At 33.9% G+C, this 27,052-nt stretch overlaps 1 protein-coding gene across 4 annotated transcripts in view; it reads left to right on the plus strand.

Annotated features, from left to right (window-relative positions):
- HMCN1 (hemicentin 1) overlaps positions 1-27,052 on the plus strand; it is a 531,301-nt gene that overhangs the window by 234,303 nt on the left and 269,946 nt on the right. For 3 of the 4 annotated variants that reach the window (XM_077157239.1, XM_077157240.1, XM_077157242.1), the window contains exons 7-11: positions 3,642-3,762; positions 4,608-4,871; positions 6,007-6,151; positions 9,491-9,612; positions 12,424-12,699. In XM_077157239.1, the coding sequence (XP_077013354.1) occupies positions 3,642-3,762; positions 4,608-4,871; positions 6,007-6,151; positions 9,491-9,612; positions 12,424-12,699 (928 nt within the window). Of the gene's footprint in view, positions 1-3,641; positions 3,763-4,607; positions 4,872-6,006; positions 6,152-9,490; positions 9,613-12,423; positions 12,700-27,052 lie in introns of those variants that run through there. The other variant, XM_077157241.1, reaches the window with a different exon arrangement.

The raw sequence follows: 27,052 nt of genomic DNA on the forward strand, positions 1-27,052 counted from the left end.
GCCCTTATACTCTCCCCTTGCACCCCCTCCTTCCTTCCCTCTGTAACATGTCTCTGCTTCTCTGTTCTGGAAAACCTTGGGGTTTTCTTATCGCTCTGCTTCTGTTCGATAGAGCAGTTCGTCATATCGTGACCTTTATCCTCCAGTCAGGGTGATCAAGTCCATTGACATCATCATGAGAAATGCATAGTGTGGCTGAAGATTGTAGTTTCTACAGCCTCAAGATTTGGTTTATACCCAGCTCTGCTGCCTGTTGTATCTGACTTTGGGTAAGCTCCTTAACCTCTCTGATCTGCGATGTAAAGATAATTACAGCGCTGCCTCATAGAGGATTTTGTGAGCATTAACAGTGATAATTTATATATATGATTTAGCCTATTATACAGTGTATATTTTGTGTACGTTAATACTCCTTCCTTCTCCTTTATCTATTTACTGGCATTTAATATCCTTACAAATACAGTCACTGTATTGCACTAATATTTGAAAAAGGGAAGCTCAGATAAGAAACAAACTAAAATGATAGATTACTTTAATAGTAAACTGTTGGCACATTCTCAAGAAGAAGTTTAATATGATCAGTGTTCCTAAGCTCTTCTCCAAGCATTGTTGTAATCCCTTTAAGGGAATGATTAAAGAATGATAGATGTATGCTTGAATAGCAGAGATCGTTTTTAACTAACTTTATTTAATATTTGCCTTTTTATTATTTTTTCATTGGTAATTTTGTCTTGCTTATGTCCTCCTTTGCTCCCATTACCCTGGTTAATGAAGAGTTGCTTGTTATTCTGTTTAAAAATGGACTCACTTGGAAATATCTTTTATTTACAAACTTTTTAATATTTATGTAATCACCCTACTGTTTACATTATAACATAGAAGCATGAAATTAATATAATTATTTACATTTTTATAATTTTCATATTTTTAACATTGTTTAGAGAATAATAAACCTATACCCTTACTTGCACAGACTTTGGTTCAGTGCTTTAGGGCAAAATAAATTTATTTTATTTAAGGGCTTATAAAGAGTTCTTTATTCACCAACTTTGCTTTATTTTTTAGTGTGTTACATAGCAAAAGAGGACAGCATATTTTCAAACATTTAGCTAACTTCTAAATATTTTGCTCAGATATTAAACACTTTTTTTTTTTTAACATGGGCAGGCTCCGGGAATTGAACCCGGGTCTCCTGCATGGCAGGTGAGAACTCTGCCACTGAGCCATGGTTGTCCACCCTAAACACCTTCTTTTAAAACAACCTGTATTAGTTGATTTGCACACAAAACACTTGACAAAAAATGAACATTTGATAGCAATGTATATGTTGGGTTTGCCCTTGGTAGCCTCAACGGCTGTTTTATCATAGAGCGACTTTCTAAGCAACTTGGTAACTAATAGTATTATGTGATATAAGTGAATAAATCTAAATCAATAAATCCTAAGATCGAGTGACTGTGATTGTGAAACCCTTGTATCTGTTACCCCTTTTATCCAGGGTATGGACAGATGAGTAAAAAAAATATGGCTAAAAAATAAATAAATAATAGGGGTGACAAGGGGTAAAATAAATTGGGTAGATTGAAATAGAGTGGTCAGTGAGAGGGAGGGGTAAGTAATATGGGATATATAAGTTTTTTTCTTTTTACTTCTTTTTCTGGAGTAATGCAAATATAGTAAAAATGATCATGGTGATGAATACACAACTATGTAAGCCATTGATTGTACACCATGTATGTACTGTATGTGTGTGAAGATTTGTCAGTAAAAATAATTAAAAAAATAAAAAGTAAGATTGAGTACTCTGGTTGATCTTACAAAAATGTTGTCTTCAATAAAGTCAAAGTTAGACTTGAGGTTTTATATAATTCTATAGGAATTCCCTGATTTAAACTTGAGCACAGCCCATAATTTCCTTTTTTGTTTGTGGTGTGGAGTTTACAACACATTTGACTTTAGAAATAATGAAATAAGTGCAGAAGCCACTACACTCCCACATGCAGTCCTTTGAGACCCTTGTTTAAGTAAACAGAAGTAACTCGCATCATGTATGCGAAGCATACAACTCTGTTTTCATGAAGAAGTATTTTTTTCCTTCTCCCTACCTTCATGCCCTTTTCCTTTGTTAGTTCTTGCAGATTCTGCCCAGTGAGAAGTTAATGTGGGAGCATCAGAGACAGGGCTTCTTAATTTTCCTGCCCTTATTGTCAAACAAGGAACCATGATGATTCAGGAAACCTTGTAGTTTGTGGCGCTTTGAGGGTGGGACTGGACTTTAACCATGGTGTGGCTTAACCTGGCTGTTCTCGTACATCCTGTCATTGTTCTGATGACATACTGCCTAAGTGTTGAACTTGAGATCCATATTTGGTGTCTTGGTGTCCTGTGTATGGTTTTCTCTCAACCCTATCTCCTACTGCAACTTAAATACTGATATTATGTTTTCATTTTATTTTGAGACAGAATTCTGGTGATCAATGTAACAAATTAATGATGAACTCTTGTTCATAAGTCATAGGAGGTTTTTGAAATGTACATTCTTAGTTTCCACCAGCCTGACATTCTGGATTCAGTAAATGTGGGCTGGAGCTCAGGAATCTGCATTTTTAACCCACCCAAGTGATCTTGGTATAGATGGCCTTCATATTATGATTGATGCTGAGATAGAAGGAGAGATCGTCCCTGCGAGACAAAATAGCACTGTGCCAAAGAGACTGGAAGCTGATCTTTGTATGAAAATCCCACCTCTGCAATTAATAAACCCTGTGAACATGGGCAAGCTATTTAATATCTTGGTGCCTCAATTTCTTCATCTTTACGGTGTTGATGATATCTATCATATAAGCCTATAATGTGGATAAAATACGCTAATGTATTTAAAAAGTCTGGGCACAAAGGAATTTCCCAGTAAATGTTAGCTATTATTTTGTCCTATGGGCATAATCCAAATTATTTATAATTTATGTACATATGTGTCACTTCAGGACTTAGTTTATTGTTCAAGATTTCCTCCTGGCATCAACCCCTTTAGGAAGTTTCAGCTGACCGCCATGCTGGTCTATGCTCCAGAAGCACTGCCTTTAATGAATTTCTATCACTGTATATACTGCTTCATATTAAAAAGCACGACTTTTCCATTTGTCTCCCTTATTGACCATGAGCTCCTATAAGGTGAGGACCATGCTTTTTTTACATTTATTTTGAGCACCCAGTAATTTAGCTGGGACATTGCTGAGTTGAGAATGTAGCCAGCTCAGTTTGGAATAATGGTCAGATCTTGTGTTTGTCCTGGCTAAGCCTCCTCAGAGGCCAAATACTTACTGTCTGACCACAACAATGAACTAAACCAAGATCCATTCCCTCATGGAGTTTTTTCGGGTTTACTTCACATCCATTTACTAGTAACTAAACACCTATCTAATTTACCATTGAACATACAATAGCTTACTCAATTATGCGATATGTGGGGTCTTACAAAACTTGCATTTAAAATATCGAGTCATAGTTAAATTCAGAACACCCAGGTCTGAGGCTCAATCAGTCCTGATTAAATATTCTTCAGTTTCCACACAGCTCAGTGTTTAGCATGACTAGTATCCTGCATCAGTTGCTAACTGAGTTTGTCATTCAACATTTTTCAGACTTCAAGTAGTGGAAGACACTCTGTTCGTATCACTGGCCTCAGTACGATTGATTTCCGAGCTGGCTTTTCCCGAAAGCCTACCCTGGATTTTAAAAAAACAGTCAGCAGACCGGTACAAGGTTTGTATATGCTATTACTTGAGTTGTCGTAATTAATATCCAAGTCAAGAATATTGCTTGGGCTATCTGTGATTTTATAATGTTGTGGTATTCAGTAGAATTGGGAAATAAAGCTTCTTTATTTTAAACATGATTGTTTTCTTGACCTAAGCAGTGTTTCTCAAAATGTGGTTCCAAGGCAGTGAATAAAAATCACTCAGAGAGCTTCTGAAAAATTAAGATTCCTGAGCCCCACTCTAGTTCTCCAAATTAGAATGACAGAAGACAAGGGCCCAGTCATATGTATTTTAGCAGAGCTCCGATTGACTCCTATACTTATTAAACTTTGAGAATTACTGACTTGGATGGTGAGACTTTTTGTGATTAAAAATGCAAACTGCCCACTGTCATGGTGAAAATGGGATTGTGTGTACGTATCTAGCTATTTAAAGATGAAATTATTGCTGACTTTTTAAAGCTTGTTCTTCTTCTTGATTTATACATATATGAAGATTCATAGTTTTATAGCCAAAAAGAAAGCTCAATCCTCTTGTATCTCTTTAAGTATATTTTTCTGCTTGTTGTTCCTTTATTTTATTACTGCAATTTCTGGAAAGGTACAAAATAATTGAATCTGTAAAAATATCAACATGTAAAGAGTTGAAAGACTATAAAAATGTTTTACTGAGGGTTTCCTAAGTTTTTCTGGTCATGAGTAACTGTCTTTTATGTAGAAAAGATTCTACAATTGCTCTACAGTTTGCAGGGCACTTTTTAGTACTCTGTTATTATATTGCAAATATTACTTGTTATGTAACCTCAATTGCATGTAACTGGTAAATGATAACAAAGTCTTTCTTTTGTAGGAATACCTACCTATGTGCTGCTGAATACTTCTGGAATTTCTATTCCAGCTAGAGTAGATCGCCTGGGGCTTCTGAGCATCTCAGGCAGTCCCCTTAAGACTGTTCCCGTTAAATATTATCCTGATCGAAAACCTTATGGCATATGGAATATCTCTGACTTCATTCCACCAAATGAAGCCTTCTTTCTGGAAGTAACAGGCTATGATAAAGATGGTTATCTCTTCCAAAGAGTTTCAAGTGTTTCCTTTTCTAGTATTGTTCCAGGTGAGACATTTCATTCAACACTAAAGTAGTAATGGCTTCCAAGGGTGGTATGGCCCTAATGGTAAAGAATAAACTACAGAATCATAAATAATACTGTGCCACCAAAATAATGGACATTTACACTTAGGTAGCACAATTTTTCCTAACTGTAATATCACACACCCAAAATTTTGCATTGTTTCACTGACCATAGATCTAGCTGATAGTTTTCAGTCCTTTGATCAGTATAAGAACTCAAACTGAGGAATGCTTGTTCTCTCCTTCCCCCTAAAACATACCTGGCACCTATGTTTGTTTAAGCTGTCTACACTGGCTAACTAAATGTCTACATACAATTGTTAGAAACCTGCTCTGTGGACAGTAGTGCACTGCAAAAAACTGGTGGTGATTGCCTTTATTTAGTTGGTTAGTTCATTAGTAAGCTAGTTACTTATATATTTGCTGTTATGTCATCTCTATTCTATCATAGATTAGGAGTTATTTGTTGGCATCAAGCAGCATTACAATTTATCTATACCTGAGCTATTGTACCATGAATCATAGACTGCCAAAGATAAAGGATTGTTTCTTAAAATTGAACTATCATTCATTCACAAGGTTGTGATTTGGGTAATTCAGGCACCATTCTGTAGTTGCTGTTTAATTGCTGTAGAATGATAAAAGTAGAACTACCTTTAGTATATTCTCATCAGTTGTCTTAGCCCCAAAATTGAAAGCTACAAAATCTACTGGATTCTTAAAAACCTATTCTTCCATTCCTTTTGGGAAGAAAATTACCTTATGTATTTGATTTTGAGATACATGGGATTTTTCATATTTTGAGGTGTCCTACAATTGATGATATGTTGTAACTTATTTGCAAACTTTTCTGTTTCTATCTTAGTGGTACAAAAAGTAATGTTGCACCTGAAAATTCAGTGGAGTTTTAGATTTAGTGAATAATTTATGGTCCATGGAGGTACCCAGAAATTAATGGACTTTGTACAAATAAAGATACAAAGTGACTTTTAGGGATTTAGATTAATTGGAATGCAGAAGATTTACTGGCATAATTTAAGTATGATACTTGTTAATGGATTGATAAGTTCTCAGTATTATTATGACCTTCTTGTCCAAATTCTTTTTCTTTTTCTAGATGCTCCCAAAGTTACAATGCCCAAGAAAACCCCAGGATACTACCTGCAGCCAGGCCGAATTCCCTGCTCTGTTGAGAGTTTTTTGCCCTTTACCTTGAGTTTTGTTAGAAATGGAGTTACACTTGGAGTAGACCAGTATTTAAAGTATGTAAATGTTTCCATAAGCAATCATTTTTTAGCATTAAAAATCTAAATACAAGTAGGTAATCATTTTAATGTACTTTTTCATCAGCAATTCTCACTTATTTGTGCCATTGTTGGGACATTGAAGTGAACAAATCAGAAACAGATCTGTGCCTCATGGAGCTTCTACTGTAATACAGGAATATAGACAGTATATGATAAATGTCATATGATGCTATATAATAAATGCTAGTTCAAGGGTAAATTCAGGTTTTATAATATCTAATTTTTACATATTTGTGGATCCCTTATTACGACAAAGAGTGCAAATACAGAGTTAGTACCAAATCTTTAAAGGGGACCTTGCAGGGAGGCCCCAAAGTTTAAGCTTCATTGGTTTTGGTGTAAAATCTGCCTTAGAATCTGAAAAAAGTAGAGCAGGTTATATGGGACAAGGAATGCTGGGAGTTAGGGAGGTAGGGTGGGTTGTTTAGGGCAAATTGCAATTTTAAAATTCAGGATAAGGGGCATTTAAACAAGATCTGAAGATGGTGAGGAAGCCCATTATATTATCCAGGGGATGAGCATTTAGATAGCAGGAAAAGCAAGCGAAAAATAGCACTCTTAGGCAAGAGTGAATTGAACATGGAGGAAACCCAGATAGAAACGAGGCCAGCGTGGGTAGAGCCCCGTGATCTAGGAGAGAGTAGGAGATGAAGTCAGGGAGGTGTGGTGTGTACCGGAGGTGGGGGGAATGCATGGACAAGAAACGTGTGTGGCTACTGCATATCAGATCATCAGGAGTGGGACAGGGGGCACCAACTTTTCCTTTGATGGTGGGTGACTTGTTTAGACAAATCTAAATAAGTGAAAAATTAAGTAGACTTTGAAAACTGGGAGGAAAATGATTTCTGGAAATTTTTATTTTTTTCAACTTACTGTGAAACAAAATACATTTGTTTTAATGACTTCTTTTTTTTTTTTTGCATGGGCAGACACCAGGAATCGAACTTGGCTCTCTGGTGGCAGGCGAGAGCTCTGCTTGCTGAGCCATCGTGGCTTGCCCCAAAATACATTTGTTTTTACAAATTTTTTTTTACACAAAAGTTTTGCACTATTAATTCAATATTGACATAGCTTACATAAGGCACTAAATATGTTACAGTTTTAGCTCATATGTCTCCTTGATGGGGCATCACTTTAAGCACAATTAATGGTAGAAATGTTCATTATAATTTTGTAAAAGTTTCCATTCCTTAAAGATTGAACTAGATTATTTCCTGGAGCTTTTTTTTGACATAATATATTTGATGTTTCAGTTAGACACATATTTAATAACCAGCAACATAACTGACCAGAAAATCAAATGATGAAACTACATAACTGTCAGATGAACTCAAATAATTGTACTTCATGTTTAAATAGTAATTTTTTTCAAAGACACTTGAGATTCTTTGTAAACATCAATTCATTAATTCTATACAATCCCTGGGAGGTAAACCACAAGAATTCCTTTTCTCATTTTTCCAGCTCTGTGGCCCAGAGATATGACAAGCCTTGCTGACGTACATTAAGCTCTTTGGATGCCAGATGCTTGAGACAAAATAAGGCATGGGTGATGATGGATTGATGCTATAATCCTGATTTATACACATGTCTCTGTCCTAGATTTCCTAATAATTTGAGACACGTGACTTAATCTTTGTTTATGTCATTTACTGTGGTCACCAGGTGACATAAGAGGGAATCGGTTTGTATTAGCAGAAGGAAGCATGTATATTTGGCATGCTTTCTTCTCTATTTCCAAAGGCCACCCCTTTAAAACTGTTTTGTTGTGGCTATTTAGTGCTTATTGATAACCGAAAAGTCTGCATGAAAAAGAGAGTTATTTTCATGCAACATTTCACAAAAAAGAGAGGAACAAGTATAATCACAAAGAACATTTTTTAACCACATAACTATTTTACTGCCAAGTTGAAATGGTTATGTACCATTGAACAAATTACTTCTCCTTCTTTCTGGATTTCAACTTTTCCAGTTTTTAAAATGAGGAATCTGGGACTAGAATTTCTGAGTCTAAGTTATTGATGAATCCTAATATGATGACTCTATACAGAGGACACCAAGGACACATGTATTCCGAATTCCTACCTTCCTGGAACTTACCAGTACTGAGACAATGACATCTGCAGACTTGGGTTTAGCATATTGCTCTTAAGCATTCAAGATGCAGCTTAGGTGATGAGCATACTCTAAAGTCAAAATTAATTTCTTCTGAAAGTGACAGTTTAGATCACTGGCACATAGTACATACAGAATTGAGTTAGGAAACGTTAATCAGCCTATATACAATTCAGTAATGAGGGGAATATTTTCACCTACTAAAATATTTGGAATGGTGAATTTTCTTGGTTTCTTATTTTTATGATGATAGGAAATTATGCCTTAACTTTCTCTTACAAAACCTAGGTCAGCACTAAATGCAAATTAGAGGCTCAATTAAGTTTTTTGTGGTTGTTTGATGATTAATATGGTTTGTTAGGCTGAATAGAAAGCAGGAGTTATCACGATGAGATAAAATGGCTTATACCACCTTCAGTCTCCAGTGGAAAGTATCCTGACTGTGTAGTAGGTTTTTCATCTAATCTGTATCATGAATGTTTAAAAGGTTTGTGGATTACTGTAGATGATTATAAGAAAAAAACTTATAAGCATTTATGACACTTCAACTGTGTTTTAAAACAAGATAATACCTATTTTTTGTAGAAGAAAATGTAAAAAATTAGACTCTTTTAAGCAGAATTAATATCTATTGCTTAAACACTTCTAGAAAATGAGGACTAACCTATTTTGATCAATAATAAAGGACACATACATATATTTATTAAATGAATGAATAAACAGTATAGTAAAAGGATTTATTTTATAAGACAGTTAAGGAGAATTTATCTAATTAGAATAAAAAATTTATGTTTTCTACCTTCAAATTTGTGACTTACCTAGTTGAATTGCTTTGGCTAACTGCCCCACTCAGCATGGCCAAAACCTGGAAGTGATAGGGAAAGGAAGAGGATTTAACAAGTGTCAGCTCTATTACCTTGTATTTCAATATGGCCAGAAATGTTTCCTTACAGAAATTTTCAATCTCCATAGTATATTGCCTTTTGTGCAGAGTAAAAGAGTTTAACTTTCTAATTACAACAAAGAAAGTATCTAATTTTAAGGTATAAAGAACTCTGCAGTTTTATTTATTTTTTAAATTATTCTTTTAGATATATACTTAAAAAAAAGTAGGATAATTGCTTTCATCTTGGTCTTGTTTTTATATTAACTGCAAAGGTTTCTCTTTTCTTACCCCAGAGAATCTGCCAGCCTAAGTTGGGATATTGAAAACGTCACTTTGTCCGATGAAGGCTCCTATGAATGCATCGCTGTCAGCAGTGCAGGAACTGGACAGGCACAGACTTTTTTTGATGTTTCAGGTAATAATCACATTTCTTTACAGCAGCCTGAGTATTAATGCAGCTATTGAAATGGGATACTTGCTAATCAGTTTATATTTAAAACAATTATCTTCATGATTATTTGATTATTGTCTCTCTACACTAGACTGTGAACTCAAAATCTGACTTCACCCTACATCAGCTATGTAACTGTCTTGGGGCCAATAACTTATGCACTCAGTGTTTCGGTTTACTTATTTATACAATGAGAATAATAACAGTCTCTACATCATAGAGGAACTGAGCTTTAAGTAAGGGAACATATGTAAAGAAGAGAAGACTGATCCATGGAAATACTCAATGGACATTTATTATTGTTGTTATCATCATCATCATATGGCCTTAATAAATATTTTTTGAACTAGCTATATAACATTTTCCCTTCAGAAAATAAAATCTAAGGAGAGGAAAGGATCTATTCTGATAATGATGATGTAAAAATTTCTTTTTCCTTTTCCCATATTAATAGAGAGCAGAGTGCTTTCATGAATGAGTTCTGACATCTAAATTGAAGTCAGTAATGAAAGTATTCAGGTTTTGGCACACAGGAGTTCAGTGGTACAATATGGGTATTAAGAAAGGCAGAAGGAATGCTAATTATTTAGTATTTGGATAGTATGTTTCCTATGAATAAAAGGGAGAAAATTCTCAAGATATTTTATGAGATAGAACGCTTTAATATGAAAAAAACACCTTTTTTCCTCTGGTCTACCAGAGTTCTTAGGGAAAAAAATGTTAGCATATGTAACCAGTGATCAGGATTTAAGCTACTTACTCAGCACAGATATAGAACTTTATTGGAAACTTTGTTTTGATGGAATGATTTTCTCCCTCACTACCAGTCTAGGGGTGCTGTATGTTGTTTAATAGGAGCCCTATTAGGACCTATATGTGGCTGCTTTTCTGCAGCTGCTAAATTAATAGCAGTGCTTCTAACTGCTTTGAACATAGATTTGAATTTTCTTAAATAATATAAGACCAAAGAAGCTTTTTAATTGTAAGATGCTGATTAGCCTAGGATTTATGTCTGTTATGAAGAAGTCCAAACTGAACTTTAAAACAGAAACGTGTGAGTCAGACAATGCACTGTTAAACAATGTGCATTCTCATCCTCAAAAAATGAAGTTTGTCCTTTGAAACTTTTTCAATTTAGACAGGTGACATTCATCATAAAATATTCATTTTATCATTTCCGGTAATACTGGGAAGCATTGGAATTGTATCAACATTCTTCAGTTTCTGGGAAAACACTTGAGCACTTGAGTTTTTTTTCCCTAGCAATATTAATTAAGGGAAGGATAATAGGAAAGAAGTTTGAGTTGATGTAGTCATCTTACATAAATAACTAGGAAGTGTCAGAGCTTGTGAGCTACTTTTATGTCTCTGTGGTGTCAGTAACTCTGTGCATATGATCTTTCACATACCCATTTAATATGAGTGTATGTCAACCATGCGGTGACATCAAAGCCGATTTTCAGGAATTGTGTCCTATTTATTCAATGTTTAAAGAAGGAACAGAAGCATTAATGATATTGGTAATGACTAGAACAGCAGAAGTAACCAAAAAATGTCTTTTGGACTTGAAGGAATGGAGATTTCTTCAGCATCATCTGTTACCAGGTTTACTTGTCAGTAATCTCCACCCATTTCTGAATTTCCCTTAGTCATTTTGACGTCCTTGCTCTGCCATATTGATGTAACTACTTCTTAGCACCAGTGGAATACAATGTAAAATCACAGGATAATCTTGTTTTGGAAAAGAATGTTGGGAAATAAGGCATTATGGGACAGTGGCACTCTTGTGTCACAGTGGACGTTATTTTATTTTGTAAAAGTCAAAGAATGCCCAAGAGCAGTTTGAAAGAGAGCCAAAGTTCTACTAAGTTACTTCAGTTCTTTTTCAGCATATTTTTCTAGCTAACGTGTTTAAGGATTTTTGTTCATTTGAAATGTTGACTGTTCATTGTTTTAATGTGAAATGGATGTAGACAGAATTATTTATCTCTTTTAGTGCATATAAACATATAGGGACTAGTGATCAAAATTACAGAAACATGAAAAATTATAATTTTTCTCAAGAAATTTTGGTTAAGTAATTAGAGCACTATGTGATTTTCTAGAGGAATGTTGGTTAAACATTTAATTAGCAATTTTTTAATCACATCTGAAGTATGCATACATTATCCAATGTCTCTTGTGTACATGATTCTGTGTATACAATTTTGTTAAGTCAGTACCCTTACTTTTCATTTCACCTCATTAAATCAACGTTACCCACTCTGCTGGGGAAGAAATTATCCTTTTTTACTATTGTAAGGTATTTTTCTAATGATATTATAAGCCCCCCTACAGCTGATACTCACATTTTTTTTTGTCATGTCTACTATGCTTGGTGTGCTATTTTCTTTAAAAAGCTCTGTATTTTTGAAATTTAAAAATCCATAAATGCTACTTCCTTCAAAACTCAGTCAAAATTTTTCTCACTCCCCAATCCTAAACCAGTCTAGTCATCTTTTCGCCATCCCTCTGGACTGTTACATGTCTCTAATTCATAGATCTGGACTAGAGTATTCTTCAATATATAAATGTGCACTACGAGTTTTGAGTGCCTTTTAGCCAGATGATAATTTCCTTAAGGTCATAGACATATGTGTTCCCCACTGTGTTCTGTTGTAGTGCTTCTTTTCCATTAGATGCACAACAAATAGTTATTCAATTTTTTAAACTACATCTGTAAGTGAATAAAATGGCTTTTAGGTCTCTTGACTTGAGTCTTTTGATTTCACACAGAGCCCCCTCCAGTCATCCAAGCGCCTAAAAACATTACAGTCACTCCTGGAGAAAGAGCAGTTTTGACATGTCTTGTCATCAGTGCGGTAGATTATAATCTAACCTGGCAGAGGAGCGATAGAGATGTCAGGCTGGCAGACCCAGAAAGAGTGACGACCTTGGCCAACCTCTCCTTGGAGCTAAGGGGTGTGAAATTCAGTGACGCTGGGGAGTATCTTTGTATGGCTTTCAATGAAGGAGGATCATCAGCTGCTTCGGTTTTCCTCACAGTGCAAGGTACAGTACTTATGATAACTGCTGCATCCTGTGTCTTCTGTCTTCCTTCTTAGACCTCTGTCCCCTCAAGTCTGCCACCTTAGAGAATGGCATGTACTCAAACAAATACAGTTTTGAATGATAGAATACTTGTGGATAGCAGTGATTTATAGCTGACTAAACTGAAAAATGAAATATTACCGATAAATAGGGAACTTTCAGGCAAAATTAATCCTACTAGTTGAAGACTTCTATTTTAGGAGAATATAAATAGAAATTGTCTTTGAATGGCTTAATAGTTTTGAATTCTCCAATCTGCCATGCAAAAATTTTAAAAGTTATATTTGTTTTAATAATTGGTTTAAAATATTCCTTCCAAATTTTGAATACTGTATTCTTTGCATATATAGTTAATTTACTTTTATTTTTAAATTTTTTTAATTTATTTTTTTGCACGGGCAGACACCGGGAATCAAACCCTGGTCTCCAACATGGCAGGCGAGAACTCTGCCACTGAACCACCGTGGCCTGCCCTACTTTTATTTTTCTTAAAGCTTTAAGATGTTCCTTATCTTGTGAAATTAAGAACTTAAGCAGAGTTATTTTATCCTTATTTGTCTTACATGCACACATATACAAATGTGCTAATGGTAAACTGATCTTGAATTATGTCTATATAGACTAAATGTTCAGATGGCTAAGAAAAAAAGTATTCATAATGTGGTTTAATGGCTATCATATATATATATATATATATAATTCAGGGCCATCAAATGAAGATCATAATCTGCTCCAAAGCTTCTCTAACATTAGAACCATATTTGCTTCTAAAAGTCTATATACCAGCTGCAGTCTTAATGTAATGAGCAAATTATTATTGGCAGTTTCTCAGTGTTAAGCTGAAAGGTTCAGTTGCTGCCTCAGCAGAATATTTCATTTCCAATCCCTGATGTAGAAGACTGATTACATCAGAATTGGGCATATTTGATTATGGCATTGGAAACGACTACAACATTCCTGAAGTAACACTCTCAGATGGTTTTTCTAACAAGGTTATCTAAGAGAATGACCACTGAATTTCAAGCCTAGCTTTCTCATGTTATTAATGGCAGAAAAGTGAAACTACTGTGAGAACTAACAAAATGGCTGACATCTGATTCTGGTTTTCTTCCTGGTAGCTGAATGTGGGTTTTTTGTTAGTTGATCTAGAAACCTCTAGGGAGACAATGCTTTTGTTAATGGTTTACTATAGTCCCACATGGTAAACTGCCTAGATAATTTGAATCAATTCAAGTAGAAACTTGGGTTACTAGAACTTTGAAACTATTTATTTTTACCAAACTGATTGTTTCAGGTAAAATAAATACTTCTGAAATTTGATCCTGGTTCTTTACCTGAAGTATCTTAAAATGGGAGTGTAAAATAAAACCAGAGCCTTCTTTATTTCCCCATCAATAATCTGTTTAGTGCATTAGGACAGTGAATCTTCAGCTTTCATGGGAAGAAACTTATTCAAGGAATTTGTTTAAAGAAAAAAAAGAAAAAGAAAAGCAGATTCCTAACTCCAGATTCAAATATTTTGATTCTATCTTTGTGGGGCTTGGGAAGTCTCACTCTTATTATTATTGTTATTATTATTATTTTTGAATGCTGTAATTTGGGGTCACAGTTCATTATTTTTCCATGTGAGTATTCCATTATTGCAGCACCATTTTGTTGAATTTTTGTTTGTTTGTTTGTTTTTTGGAAAGAGCATGGACCAGGAATCTAACTGGGTCTCCCACATGGCAGACAAGAATTCTACCACTGAACTACCCTTGCACCCTCCTTATTATTATTTTTAAACAGCCTCTGCAGATGGTTCAATGAACCATATTTTCTAAAAACAGCATTTGAATTTATTTTACCCTGTGATCTAGAAATGTATACTTTTAAGGGAAGCCCTTTGTTCTCTTCTTGCTGTTACAATAGAACCATTATTATCAAAGGTAATAAGATGGGATATTATATAGTACACAAATATCAATACAAAAATCATGTGACATTACATGATCACTGTGTAGACTCTGGGATCTGTAACGGTATAGTCTGTTCAGAGGTCTTCCTTTATGCCCTGTCAAGTTGGCCTTGAGTTGGAGGAGAAATTTTGGTGAAGAAGCATGTTTTTCTAATATGAAAAAAAAGCATATTCCAGAATTTATGTTATTATTTAGTAGAAAGAAGAAGCTGTAGCTAACTACAGGCATTCTAATGTGTTATTTTATGGTCAGATGCACTACTGAAAAAATACAGCTATTTAATCAAGGATACGCTGCACTCAGGAGTATAGTTCAGAAGAATAGTAATGTATTTTAATAAGATGCTGTAATATATTGACATTATATATTAAATTATAAATCAATTTCATTTTTTGCAAGTAAATGTTTTAGAAAGCAGAAATAAAAAAAGTTCTATGTCAAAGATATAATTGTTCATTTGGATTTCATATTCACTTTAGAAATAGTTTTCTTGCTTTCAAGTGAATTTATAGCTTAATTCATCGCCTCATTTATGTTGCTGCCCCTTTACAGGTCTGTTGGGAAGCTGCTTCTATTGGAATATTTTTAAGAGTTAAAATCCAGATTTTGTAAATTTTTGGTAGTTGTACGAAATACAGTTCCTAAGAACTTTTCTGGTTTAAATAGCATTTGTCTAACTTTCCTCACCTAATAGTAATATATATATATATATATATATATATATACCTTTCAAAAAAAGACAAAAACTGAGGAATTCTGAAAATCAACAGTGGCAATTAACAGTAACAAAAAATCCTAAGGGGGAATTTTATTTCTATTGTATACAAAGATTTTTATTTATGTACATGTGTATATATACTAAAAATATGTATATGTAATATATATTTCTGTTTTAAGGTCAATGGAATGAAAATCTGAATCAGAGGCCTGTCTTTTTTTATGTTCACATGAAAATAGGAAGGAAACACCTTTGTCCCTCTGTTTCATAGTTTGCTTAAGCAAGAAAAAATTATTCTCTTAGGAAGCCAGAATACTATGTTTCTGTACCTATTAGTTCATTTTGCCATTCAGTTTAGGAAAACAGTACATAGGATGTGGACAGGCAGCTTGGCCCCACATAGAAAATCACAACCCGGGATATAAGCTCACCACCAGTAAAAACATGTGGAAGCGAGAGAAACATTGATAGAAGTGTCAGCTGGGGATTTAAGAGACAACGGAAAGAAACAGAAGAGAGAATCCCATCTCAGAAAAAAGTGCTTCATATGTGGACAAAAATATGAAGCCAGGTCCATCCAAACACTTTGTGGACAAACACTGAGTCTGAAAGGATGTCATCTCATTGGGAATAAATGGAAAACTATCAAAACAAATAAGAAAAACAGAGCAGGAAAAAATAAAATATGAGATCTAGGGAAAAAATACTAGGGAACCAAAAGCAGCGAATACTTAGAAGAAATGGATTCTTTGAAAGTAATTTATTCTAAAGACAAGAAAAAATATTTGGTAACACCGATGTCTTTCAAAAAGACCTATCATCTTTTAAAATTTTTGAAAATTTTATCAAAGTATAAGTTTACAGACAAATCATGCAGAAAGTACACAGTGAATTTGAGAGTTCTTTCAGATAACTGAGGAAAACAGCTAATAGAAAAATAATATGAATTTTTAAAAAGAAGAAATTCAAGACAGAAGAATGTAACCTCTTTCAAAGATTTATAGGTATTTAAGGAGCAAAGACAACTGAAATTAAAGAAATAGTCAAAGGTAACAATTGAAGAAAACTGCCCTAGGGAAGAAAATAAATTTGTCCTAGGTAAGCAAATCAAGCAAGTTCAATTAAGGGAGAACTTTATCTAGACATGTCCTGGCTAAAATTTGAAATCACTGTTATGAAGAGAAAACAACCCTATAAGCATGTTGACTAAACAAAAACATTGTAAACAGAGGGATACAATCAGGCTGGTGTCACACTTCTCAGATGCCCTAAAGGTTGGAAGATAATTGCAGTGGATGTTTGTCATTTTTTTGATCTTTAGGGTCTGAACCCTTTTCCTAATTTGGGGAAGAATCCTTCATGATATTGGTGGGAAGCAGAAAACAAATGAGATCAGATAATTCCCTTTCCACATTCTCTAGCAGATCATATAACCTAGTATCAACCAATCAGATGCTCCCAGTGGGAATTGGCTCTTACTAAGACTACACTTAAAAGACTCCACTTTTGGCAGCAGCATGGAATTCAGAGTCTGGTGCAGCAGAAACAAGTGTCCTAGTTGACGAGTACTGCTGTCCTAATAGACTGTTTCTTTACATGAGCTTGGCTATGTTCTCAGCTGCCTAGCCTTTCTGGTTTCTGCCTGATTTTCAGTCTCCTTTTGATTCCTGTAGTTTAAAAAGTATGCTTCCAATGAATTGCTTTCTGTTTAACTTTGCCAGCGCTGGTTTCTGTTGTTTGCAATTGAGAACTCTGACTGGCATAATGAAAGGAAGAGATAGATGTAGTTTTGAAAGTAGAGCTTGGGATCCAAGAATTTTAAGACCCAGTCAAATATTCTTTCCTATGAAAAGTCATTAAAAAGACATTTTCCAATGCTCAAATATTCAGGGAAGAAAAACACATGCTCTTCTTATAATGATTTATTGAAGATGCCAGTTAGCTACCTGAAACTGATTAAAAAATAGGAGATCAAAATTGGAGAAGCTGTGGTAAAAAGGACTGATGGGTCCTTTTTATTATAATCAGCCACAGGACCGATTTATCAGAAGAGCTTTGAGAAGAAATGTTAACCTTAGAACTATGGCTGTTTGAATCAGCCACACTAACGAGCATATGAGAATGTGAATGAGCTGATAAACTTATTTCATTGAGAACTCTTCTCTGTGGGAATAGTGGAAATTAGATACAGGAATTCCTAAAGAAAGGGATTCCCTCAAGCAGTATTTACACAGGACTCAGAAGTCCAGATATGCAAACAAGCAAGCAAATAGAAGCCTCTAATTCTATTATGAGGGGAGAAAGAAAACTGGATTGATACAAACAAAAATGTGAATTTGATTGTTTGGGGGTAATGGAACTGGAAGTGACATTTTTCTTATGTTTTTATTTACTTGACAAAATTTATTTAATAGTCTTAGATAGGTTTTAAACTTTTTTAAAATGAAGTTTTAAATCTTTTGAAAGGAAATACACTAAATTGCTCATGTTATTGTTAGCAGAAGATTGAATTATGGGTAATAAATTTCCTTTTCTTTGCTAAATAATCTGTAAAGTAGCTTTACTATATATTTTAAATAAGAAATAAATAAGAAAATATATTAGATAATTAAAAGTAAGAAATAATTAAGAAAGTAAATAATGTATTTGAAAAAGTAAACGTCAGAGCCTAAAAGAAAATATTTATAGATCAAACATCAATGTAACAGAAGAAACATCTTGTACCTGATTTATATAAATGTAAGTTTAGAGTACGAGCTAATAACCTCATAATGTGTGCCCTCAGATTTAAAAGTTTTGTTCTAAAAAGGTTGTTCTGGAGAGGATAATTCTTCCTACAATTTACTTGTAGGTAGTTTCTTTTCAGTTAACTATAAAGATACGACGGCAATTACATCACTGCATGTGAGTGGTAGAGGTTCGTTCTACGTATGGCTACCTTAGAAATGGAATCAGCTCATGCCAGAATATTATTACTTTTATAATTAAAAACATATTTAAATATGTTATATTAACATGAAAAGAAACTCCATTTGATATATAATAGGATAATGCACAGGTAAATCTTGTGGCATCTTTTACTAACTTTGGCTTTCACATGTGTGCTTCGGCTTGGGTTTCCTTTTTCAAGTTCAAATCACAGTTGACACATTTTTTAAAAAAACTCCCATGTTAAGTTTACTCCCTCTATTATAACCTCTGGTTTACTGAAACAGTTTCACCTATGGAGATGCACCTTTATCTAGTCTACTAACTTTTTTGTATAGGATATCACTTCTTTGCCATGTGCTAATGAAACACCTTTTCAGAATTACTGTTTTCATATGTAGAAACATGTGCTTACTTTGGCTCTTTTCTTCCATATTTTTAAACAAAGCTCCCATTCCCAAAGAATATGATCCCACACCTCAGAATCACTCATGGTGAGTGCAGAGCTCATTTTAATTAATAAAGCTGTATTAGAAAATGTTACTTTTGAGAAGCCTTATTATTATGAAATTTATTCTCTGATGATTGGTAGCTACTGGAACCTTCTTTCAAAAGGCTGAATATTTTTCTTCTTTTAACACTTTAGAAATAGTTTTGTTTTGTTTTAAAAATCACAAATACGTGGCATTTACATGGTAGACTCTTGGAATTGATATGATAACCTTACTTGGTCTTCAGACAGGATTACTGTGACTAGTCCACTTAGGAGGTTTATAGCTATAAAATTTCAGAAGTTATTCTAATATTTTTAAATCTCTTTGGTACTTAACAAATATCCACCATAGGGAGTTCTGTGTAAATCACGAAGTGTCATAAAATAATTAAAATTTAAAGTTAGAACATTTGACAGTGCAAAAATTCATATTTGAAAGCTTAAGGATCTGTAAATCATAGGATTATATTACAGAGAAAGCCTTTCTGAATCAAGGTGGGATCTAAAAACAATAATATTTGCAGAATTTTAATTGATAACTAAATTAGGTTTTCTTAGAGTAAATAGACTTGTAAGAGAGATGAAAACTCTCTTTAGTATTTCCCCCAATTTTCCCCTTTGTAAGATGTTCACAGGAATTAAATTTAATTTATAAAAATCTATATCCATGTTTGAAAAATGAAAATTGATTTTTTAATTAGTTAACTCTCTTTTTCTAGACATTTGAATACATCAGAATCGTACTAGTTAAGGCTTTCTTTTTCTAGGATTCATCTGAGGATTGTATGTGTTTATTTAAATACTAGTACCACTTTGTGGTAAATCCATATCTCAATAAAAACCCCCAAATAATTACTTGCTGTCAAAACTTAATTTTATTGACTATCTTTGTTGCTTGAAGTCTTAATATGAGTCAGCACAAATAAATGAGATGCTTTGTTAAAATACTGGCTTTTGTTGTGTACTCTGCTAGGGATCTTACAAAGAATGGGTTGGAAGTCATTGGACTTAAAAGATTGTAGTTGCATGAAGTTTTCACCCCAGTGGTACCTGAGATATATGTATCTTTTCTATAAAAATATTTTCTATCTCAATTCTATTCTGCACTGACTGTAAATTTTATGAAGAGAAAGTTTAACTTTCACTTACTTTATCTGCCTAACATAATTTATTGACTCAGTGGTGAGGAGCAAGCTTCCTTTATAATATATTCCAATTCTGTGCAATAAAATGTGCAAATGAATACTGTATATTCTACTTCCTTTGGTCTTCATCCAAGTCAATTCTATGCTTTTTAGATGTTGGAGTAATTTAATTATAGGTAGAAAGAATTACATCTCTTTAAAGCTTAGAAGAGAGAGAGATTTCAAGCACCTTTAAATAAAACTTAGAAGAAAGGTTAAAGAATTAGACATATTTAGATTGAAAAAGGAAAATTAAAAGATGTAGCATGGACAAATAAATACTTCAAGTATATAACAAATTCTTCTAAAGAAGCTGTATACTAAGGAAATTTAATTTTCACCAAAAATGGACCATAAGAAAAAGTACATTAAACCAAGCCTGATGGTGTTAAGTGAGCTAGAAGAAAGACTATTCAGATTTCGGAGAGGTTAAATTCTAGAATGTGACAGCTGGAAAGAAGATACTAATCTTTTCATAATGTAGTAACTGGAGGGAAAATGTCGGCCAGATGAAGAAGCAAATATTTTAAGCCACTAAATTATTAAAAGAAAGCTTTCAACTAACATTTTAAAAAATTGAGGAGTCCATGAAATACATTTACCATCTAATCCTCAAAAATTGTTTTATTATTTGTACCTGTATTTTGCTCATAAGAAAGTGTAGTCTCTGAGGGAATAGTGACTTGCCCTACGTTACAAAGCCAGCAAGTGTCCGAGTCTGGATTTGAATTAAGACTTCTTGTCTTTTCGTCTATCTGCATTGCAAACAGAAATGCCTTTATTTGCTAATAACAGGCCTAAGGTACAGGTAGGGTAAAAAGAGAAAATAAAGGAAGGGTTCTTGAGAATATACAGAAAATGAGTGGACAACATTTTTTTAAAAAATAGAAAAGGTACAAGGTAGCTGCAGGTCCCTGTTCATGAATGGAGTAAAGAATCTCTGGAATGCTAGCAATATGTGGAATTAGTGCTTAGGGAAATCACTGCTTGATTTTATTTCATTTCATTCCATTTTAATTCCCTAACTCTCCCTTACTCCTCCCTTCTCTGGTACCTTTTAGAGTAGGCCACTTGTATTGCAGCAGTTCAATGAATCCTTTGACTTAAGGTCTGAGTTATGTTAGTGTAGTTACTAAGCAGAGATCTAGAGGAGAAAGAACTACATATGTGTTACCAAAAAATATAAACATTCAGAGAAAATGTAACATGGTTAGATTGTAAGTTGCATTAAAGCAAGAGCCCAATTTTATTCAACTTTATATCTTCAATGCCTTATATAATTTTACATATATTTATATCATATCATGTACTAAAATTCTCCCTAAGTATGGGTTAATATTTCTTGAGATATTATTTTATGAATTATTCAATTAAAAAGTAATTGTTTCTAATGAATAGATGTTAGCAATACAAGAAACAATATATTAAACTTGCTATTTTATATATGAAGAAGGAAGTGTGGAATTTGACTATTATAAATAAAAATAGAATTAGAGCTAGTATTACAAAATAAAAATATTTATTTGCTGCAGCTGTAGAGAGATATATATTAGGATTATTTGATTTTGAGAGTCTAAACTGATAGTAGTTATTATGTTGGGATCTTCATTTTGCTATACCCATGGTACTATCTCAATCATGCTATGTGTTAAGAAAATGTTTATTCATGTAACAGGAAACAAATGCTGAAACTCATTAAGAGTCCTGACTAAAAACAAATTGCTAGAAAAGGTCAGAAAAATCTTGTTTGCTAATTTTATATTCATTGATTCATCCACTTATTTATTGACCAAAAGTTTAAGTGTGAGGCTCCTTGCTGAGGATATAAATGAGAAGACAGCAACATATTTCCCCTTAGAAATCTCATAATAGAAATAAGTAAATTCAACAAATAATCATTAACAACACAATGTGATGAGAACTCTGCCAGATGCCACAGGAGCCTTTAATTCTGTTTCAGAGTGATGGGCGGGACGTGAGAAGAGCTTCACAGATGAGGTGGGGCCTGAGGTGACCTCTGAACGATGAGCCAGCATTTGCCAGGTGAAAGTCAGGCAAACTTCTCTAAATGGAGAAAATGTCATGCGCAGAGCCATGGAGGAATGAAAACACAGAAAAGTGAGCTGGCTGGATAGGGAGGTCTGTTCCTATCATAGTGTGATTTTTTTTTCCTGCAGTTTTCAGTAGCTTTTACATATGAATAGAGGGATGGCTCAGGCTTGTAGCTTTGTGAGGATGGTTCATGCACAGACAAGATAACTGGATAAAAAGTGGCTGCAGTGACACCCTGTGGAGGCTCCGATAGACTGGAACAAAAGGAAGGTTCAAAGATGTGGTGGTCATGAAAAAGTTGGAGGGGGGCAAGGTGGAAACTGGAGAGTGACAGCTGGAAGGACGGTTGCCAGCCTCAAGCTGGACTTGAAGGCAAATGTTCTTTCAACCACATCGAGATTGGTTCCCTGAAAAAATAACAAATGAATATGCCTAGCAGCTTAAATTAACTGCCAGGTTTTAAGTCTTTCCTTTAAGAGGTACTGTGTAAATCCACTTTCATATGCTTTTGAGTTTATCACTGTTGCATATTTATGTAAAATTATCCCTTTTTTGAGTACTTAACCAGTTTTTTTTTTGTTTGTTTGTTTGTTTGTTTGTTTTAACATGGGCGGGCACCGGGAATTGAACCCAGCATGACAGGAGAGAACTCTGCCTGCTGAGCCACCATGGCCCACCCTTAACCAGTTTTTTATAGTTAAAAATATTGTTGCTGTAATTGAGTTTGAATCAGGCAATAGACATACAGATATGCAAAATCTCAATAATCTTTTTCTGATTTGCTATGAATAATAACGCTAATTATGGTTAGTCACTCTTCTCTAAGCCAGTGGGAATGTAAGTATAAAGTTTGACTTTCTGCGTTTTTTTGAAATTCTATGATTTTTGAAATTGTTATACAGTGGAGCCAGTGAAGAAAAGACAATGTAATATTGACTGCCAGATATTTAGTTGAAGATATTCTGAGTAAGAAAGACTGAAAAGTTTTTACAATTCCATTCTTCTCGTTTGTATTTATTGCCTTATCTTGTTTTGGCTAATCACCAAAAGAAGCTCCTGAGTTCATGATTTTGTTGTTGTTAAGGTAAGAAAACACATGGAAAATTTAATGGAAACAACATTGATATATGAAACTTTCTATACTAGGAATTTCTTAAAATGGATATCAAGGCAGCAAACATTGACCACATAAATATCCTTACATCTTATTCTGGGAAAACATTTATTTGCCAGTATCATGTAGCATACTTGGTATTAGATCATATTTTAGGGGAAGTACATTGACCACAATGAAAAATACATTTGGTAACACTTGTAAACAAGTTCCTATTATGTTTTCAGGTAAATGTCAGTTAGATAGTTGGGAGAATGTAGGTTTTTTACTGTATCAAAAATGAGTGTACTTAAATTTCATTGTGACAATTCAAGCAAGAAAAGAACAACACTTTAAACTAGCTAATGACATATCTTTCTCCTCATCAGAGTCTTGTCTATTCCTTAGTGCATACAATTATCACCAAGAACATTTCCAAGGATATGTAGGGTTTTAGTTTATTCCTAGAAGCTTGGGAAACTTGTATTGCAGAGATTTGGCGGCCTTGAATGCTTTTTTCCAAAATGTTGTTTAAACTTTTCTAAAAACGCTAGAGAATTGTTTGATCTGTTTGGTTCCTTTTGGGCATAAATCCTTTTGGGTGAAAAATAAAAGCATCTAAAACTTTATAACCTCAACTTGTTTGACTGCTGGAAGCTATTGAGATAAAGACATCCTTGCGTTGCTGATTAAGTATATGTAATTGCTTCAAGGTAATGAAAGACCACTAGGCTAGTGTGCTGGGCATTTGGGATCTGCTTATAGGAATCATGCCTTGCTCCTCTTCCTGTGGTCTCTTTTTCTGTAGACCATACACATACAATGTATCAATTAAAAATATTTAATGTCATGTCCTTTTTATTATGGACATCTATTTAGGTCATGTTTTCATTGTGCTGATGCTTGAATCATTGGATGCTTAGTAATACTGATAAAGATCAGTGCGAACGAGCCTGATGTAAAATTTAGACTTCAGATGGAATCATACCAGATGTAATGATTTTTTAGGCTTAGGATTTCCCTATGTGTGACTGATTATTTCGTTTTTCTCTCCTATCACTCCCTTTCTCATTCTCTCTCCTGGCACCACCCTCATCCTATTGCCAAGCCATGTGCCTGAAATATTAAAGTCCTCTTTTTTATGGACTTCTTTTCTTCAGTTTTGTTTTCCCACTTTAGTTCATATTCTGCTGTCTAAATTTCCCTAAATATTGCTTTAAATGTTAGTTTACTTTTTACTTAAAACCTTTTTGTTATTTCCTAATTACCTCAAAATAAAATTCATACTCTGTAGTTCTCTACAGACTTAACCCCTACACATTTTTATACTTAACCTTCCACCTTTCCTTTCACAAAACATGCATGAAAAATAGAAATAGAAATATTTCCTTTCAGTATGTGAATTTTATTTTACATTTAAGAATCACATATTCACATTTTCCATTATTCGTGTTTCCTTAATATAGATAATTGAATCTTTGAGTTTAATATTAAGCCACCTCTATTTATGGATTAAAAATAAACTATCAGATTAATTATTTTGTGCCATAAAATATTATTCATGCTGCTAGATGTTATATGTCAAATAGATTGATTATTTTTGGTGTCTGTGTATGAATTTTGACTTTTCTCCTTATTGAATTTCTCAAAGAATGGTTGGAGACTGATTCTCAAGTCTGTGCTTCTCCTTTTGCCCTGTCTTCAATTTCCAGGACTGGGATTTTTATTCCTATTGGATATTTACTCTGCCAATCTCCATGTCCGTTCTTTCTTCAGGGGATTCCTCTTGCCCACTTCTTTAATTCTAACCCCCTTCTCCATTATTTTTCATCCTGCTATGATTTTCTCCAGTGCCATTTCCCATTACCTAAAAGACAGAAGCATCCTCACTGCCTCCAGACTATACCACTCTCATTCGAGTTCTTTTGACTTCTCAGAGCTGTTTTGAGTTCAATGTTGCTTAACTAAGTTCTACCTGTAATATGAAACCCACCTCATAAATCGCCTTTATGGTAGATTGACTCATGTACCCTAACAAAAGACACATTCTTAATCTTAAACTGCTTCCTATGGGTGTGAACCATTTGTAAATAAGACATTTCGAAGATGTTATTGTTAATGTGTGGCTAAATTGAGTCATGGTGGGTATTATCTGTATTACCAAAGGCCTTATAAAGAGGGGAAATTTGGACTCAGTCGGAGGAGCCAGAAAATGTAGAAGCCAGAAGTCAGACAAGCCATAGGAGGAGACTATGGACATCATCATGTGACAGAGGCAGAGATGCAGGACACCGTAACTTGGAACAAGCCACCACCAGAATGCTGTGGAGTCCAGGAGAAAGCATGGCTTTCCTGATCCCTTGACTTGGCACTTCTGGCCTTTAAAACTATGAGCCAATACTCTTTTTGTTTAAGCCAACCCATTGTGTGGTATTTCTCATAGCAGCTCTGATAAACTAAGAGAACCTCTTTTCTGGTTACTTTAATTATTCTTGATCTCTTTGTTCTGATATCCTATAGAATTTTTATTTTCTGCCACACAATTTTGTACTTAATCATGACTCCTTTCATGTCTAATTGTATTATATGTACCATGAGATGCTTACTGTTCTTTTTTAACCTATGCTTTGGACATAGTTGACACCAAATAAGATATGTGTTCCTTAATTGCTGAATAGACTTCATAGTAGCAATGAGAGAGTACAGGGAAGACTTAAGTCACTAACATATCTTTCATGTTTCCGTGTTAATATCCATGGGTTATTTGAATCACATCAGCAGTTTTAAATTTCGTTATGTAAGTACTTTCTTTTTGAGTTATAGCACATGCTAGCATATTGCTGCTTACATTTAACACCACATTCTTATAACAAAATCTGGTAACTATTTCATGGAAAATTTACAGATGTTTTTAAAAAATTTTGTTTAAATGAGATCACCCAATTTAAAAATTATATCATGTGAGTGAGTTTGCAAAATTTTACAAAATAGTTTAAGCAATTTGTTGTTTCTCATGTGATACAGTGGCTGCTAAATTTTCAAATACTTCAAAGGATCAGGCTTACAAGTAAAAGTTGGAATAAGTGGGGTAGCAGTCATTTTATGGTTTGTGTTTAATATTTTGTTTATAAAAGACTGCCTTCCTATTTATCTGGGGTCAGAAGTAATTTTGTATTCATTTCATTTGTTTTTTCTTTGTGAGGGGGATTTTTAGGCTGAAGATGAATAGAAGAGTCTTGGTTAAATTTGAACATAATCAGTGAGAAGCTGACTATGATTAAAGGACAAGATAGAGGCTCTTTTTCTTCTTCTTATTTCCGTCGGAACATTAGAAATTTTAATTTGTCTTCTAAGGTGTCAGGAAAGGATAAATGTCTGTCATTAATTAGTCTACATTACCAGAGAAAACACTGCAATAAGAAAGGAAATATTTCTCAAGATGATTAATAAAGTAAGTCCCTAATGACCAGAATTACTTCACTAAGCATAAAATTGACATTATCATAACCACATGCTCATTACATCATCATCTTTCTTTTTTAACATGTGCCACCAGAAAACATGGAAATTAGTAAATTTGACTATTTTATTGAAATTTCTAGTGAAATTTGAGTATTTAGGAACATCTCAAATTTCAGAAGAATTAAATGAGATATGATAACTATTATTTATCAGTAGGGCATGTAATCCAAATGGAATTTGCATGTGTGAGCATTGTGGTAAACAAGTTTCATTTATAAATATCTAGATCGTACATATGTACATATGTATTTTAAATACTGTGTTACTAATCGTGTCATCCTCTGTTGGCTTTATGTAATAGAATAAAAAGCTTGCTATTTACTGGGCATTGTTTTAAGTGCTTTAGGTATATTAACTTATCTAATC

Source organism: Tamandua tetradactyla, chromosome 4 (assembly GCF_023851605.1).
Source record: "Tamandua tetradactyla isolate mTamTet1 chromosome 4, mTamTet1.pri, whole genome shotgun sequence".
NCBI classification, from domain to species: domain Eukaryota; kingdom Metazoa; phylum Chordata; class Mammalia; order Pilosa; family Myrmecophagidae; genus Tamandua; species Tamandua tetradactyla.